Source organism: Myotis davidii, unplaced genomic scaffold (assembly GCF_000327345.1).
Source record: "Myotis davidii unplaced genomic scaffold, ASM32734v1 scaffold97, whole genome shotgun sequence".
Classification (NCBI taxonomy): Eukaryota; Metazoa; Chordata; class Mammalia; order Chiroptera; family Vespertilionidae; genus Myotis; species Myotis davidii.
The window spans coordinates 241,926-244,986 of record NW_006289392.1 but is presented as its reverse complement, the minus strand read 5'-3'; the positions used below and the strand labels follow the sequence as shown (position 1 = coordinate 244,986).

The following is a 3,061-nucleotide window of genomic DNA, read 5'->3' as shown; positions in this document are numbered from 1 at the left end:
ATGTTCTGTGTCAGAGCAGATCTGCTTTCATTCCGAGCTCATTCTAAACATTTAATTTTTCACTTATTTCAATAGATTATACTTGAAAATGTAATCAGATAAAAAACCCGGAAGGTACAAAAGGGTATAAAGTCAAAAGCCTTTTTTTCCACCTCTGTCCCTCTGCCAGCTACCTATTTTTCTGGGGCAGAGTAAGCAGTTTTTTGCATTTCTTTCCAGTGATAGTCTGTACATATACAAGCAGTTTGAATATGTGTTCATTTTTCCAAAACCCAAGTATTTTTGTGACATTCCATTATGACTTTGCCTTCTAGAAAAGGTCACTGAATTCACTTCCTTTCCCCATTCCTTCCTTAACCCGCCCACCCTCCTCAGGCTTTGGATCCCATGACTCCAATAAAACTTTCTCAGTTGCTCACTCCTTTCTCCTTCAAACATTTAAAAAAATTATTTTTTGGGGGGGTGACATTGGTTAATAACATTATATAAGTTCAAGGTGTAAAGAAAAGAAAAAAAAGGTATACACAAAAGGAAAGGAAAGAGGGGCATCAGTGGGCCCAGGTCCAGTCCTCACCTGTCCCAACAGAAAGCCTTGAGGGCACGCTGCGCCCTCTCTCCTCTCCAGGAGCTTTCCAGGCATAGTGTGTCTACCACCTGAAGTCTCGTCTCCTTGCATCACCATGTATTTGAACTCCTTTACCTTCTCCATCCACCCGAATCCCGCTTCCCCTCTGGTGACCACCATTCTGTTGTCTGTATCTATAAGCTTGTTTTGTTTGTTGCTTTTTGTTTTATATTCCACATATGACTGATATCACACAATTCTGTCCCTTCCCTCCTGACTTACTTCACTTGGCATAATACTCTCAAGATCCATCCATGTTGTTGCAAATGGCAGCATTTCATTCTTTTATGCATGAGTAGTATTCCATTGTATATATGTACCACATCTTCTTTGTCCAGTCGTCCATCAGAATGAATGGGACTACATCAAACTAAAAAGCTGCACAACAAAAGAAACCATGAACAAAACAAGAAGGCAACTACACGTTTGCTTTACTTGGTTCCCAGGACCCTGTGGACTTCGTTTTCCTCCTTCCTCACTGGCTCGCTGTTTGCTTTGCTGGCTCTTCTCCTTCTTCCTAACCTCCAAGTGTTGTTGAAGTTCTCCTTAACCCTTGGATATTCTCTATCCCTAAGTGGTCTCTTTCCAATATATAGCTTTAGTCCTAAACTTTTCCTTGAGTTCTAGACATGAATATCAACTCCCTATTCAGCATCTCTATTTGAATGTCCAAAATGCAACTCTGACTTCACATGCCCTAATCAGAACTGATTTCCTTCTCCCCATTAATCCTTTTATCCTCCAGGTTTCTTCATCCAAGCAACATATCACAGTGCCTTTCACCCAGCTCTTGAAGCAGGACACTTAGAAGTTTTCCTTGATTATTCTCTTTTCCCCATGTATCATATCCAGTCCTTCGCATGTGCTGTCTGCTTTACAGTAAAAATTTACCCACTATCTGACTTTTCACCTGGCAGCCTCTTTCACTCTAGCCTAAAACATTATCTCTTGCCTTGTCATTTCATCTTCTTTCTAACTAATTTCCCTGTTTCCTTTCTGTATAATCTATGTCTACCCAGAGTCAACTTTTAAAAACATAAACCAGCCCGGCCAGTGTGGCTCAGTGGTTGAATGTCAACCTATGAACCACGAGATCACAGTTCAATTCCTGGTCAGGGCACTTGCCTGGGTTGCAGGGAAGCTTGATTCCCACTAGGAGGCATTCAGGAGGCAGCCAGTCAATCATTCTCATCATTGATGTTTTTTTCTCTCTCTCCCTCTCCCTTCCTCTCTGAAATCAATAAAAATATATTTAAAAAAAAATTGCAGGCCATCTAAAAGATTTTAATTTTTCTATTCCCCATTCCAAATTATAAACACGAAGGCTTAATTCACTTGTATATTTATATATAATCTTACTTTTTACATCAAATATTCCCTTTCTCTATATCTGGCTATATGAGACTTTGATATTATTTCTCCTTATAATTTCATATATTTTCTGTCTTCTAACAGCAGGAGAAAAGCTGAGTGGGGTACAGCTAAGTCCTAGAAACCAACAGGAGATGAAGAATAATGTGGAGAAGGTGCTACAGTTTGTGGCCTCCAAAAAGATTCGTATGCACCAGACTTCAGCTAAAGGTCAGTGCCTCTTCACGTTCTTGGTGGACAAGTACACTCATCTTTACTGGCAATTGCTCAGTGTGTAGTCAAGGGATCCGATAGACAGGAGGAGGATTAGCCCCATGACCTCATGTCATTTTCCCGTAAAGAAAGTTATTGGGACAGAGTGATTATCAAAATTTGACTGCTTTGGAAACCTGGGTGAAGATAGAAGTTCTCTATTCATTTTAATTAAATAAAGGTTTGCCTTACTGTGTGTAAGACAATTAATAGAGAAGAAATTACAAAATTGGGATATTGATTTTAGAATTTCTCGTTTAAAGTAATAAAAATGAGGCTAGATTATGTTTTTGAAGCTCCTACAGTTTCATGACCAATAATTATTTCACATCATAGTAACCTACATTTTTTTCCACCCAGTTTTCCAGATGGAAAATATTTTCTAGCATTTTTTTTTTTTTTACATCACAGACTATTCCTGGTAAGATGGAGGGGCTCTGTGACCTCAGCATGCCCTCTCCTGTAGCCACGCAGCCAGAAGGGGACACTTCTCAGTCCCCTTGAGCCCAGGCTGCAATTATACTTGAAAATGTAATCAGATAAAAAACCCAGAAGGTACAAAAGGGTATAAAGTCAAAGGCCTTTTTTTCTACCTCTGTCCCTCTGCCAGCTACCTGTTTTTTCTGGGGCAGAGTAAGCAGTTTTTTGCATTTCTTTCCAGTGATAGTCTGTACATATACAAGCAGTTTGAATATGTGTTCATTTTTCCAAAACCCAAGTATTTTTGTGACATTCCATTATGACTTTGCCTTCTAGAAAAGGTCACTGAATTCACTTCCTTTCCCCATTCCTTCCTTAAAACCGCCCACCCTC

The 3,061-nt window shown here is 39.6% G+C and overlaps 1 protein-coding gene across 3 annotated transcripts in view; it reads left to right on the top strand.

The window, feature by feature from the left end:
* DIXDC1 (DIX domain containing 1) overlaps positions 1 to 3,061 on the top strand; it is a 71,011-nt gene that overhangs the window by 23,652 nt on the left and 44,298 nt on the right. For all 3 annotated transcript variants that reach the window (XM_006761520.2, XM_006761518.2, XM_015562475.1), the window contains exon 3: positions 2,081 to 2,206. In XM_006761520.2, coding sequence (XP_006761583.1) covers positions 2,081 to 2,206 — 126 coding nt within the window. The remainder of the gene's footprint in view (positions 1 to 2,080; positions 2,207 to 3,061) is intronic.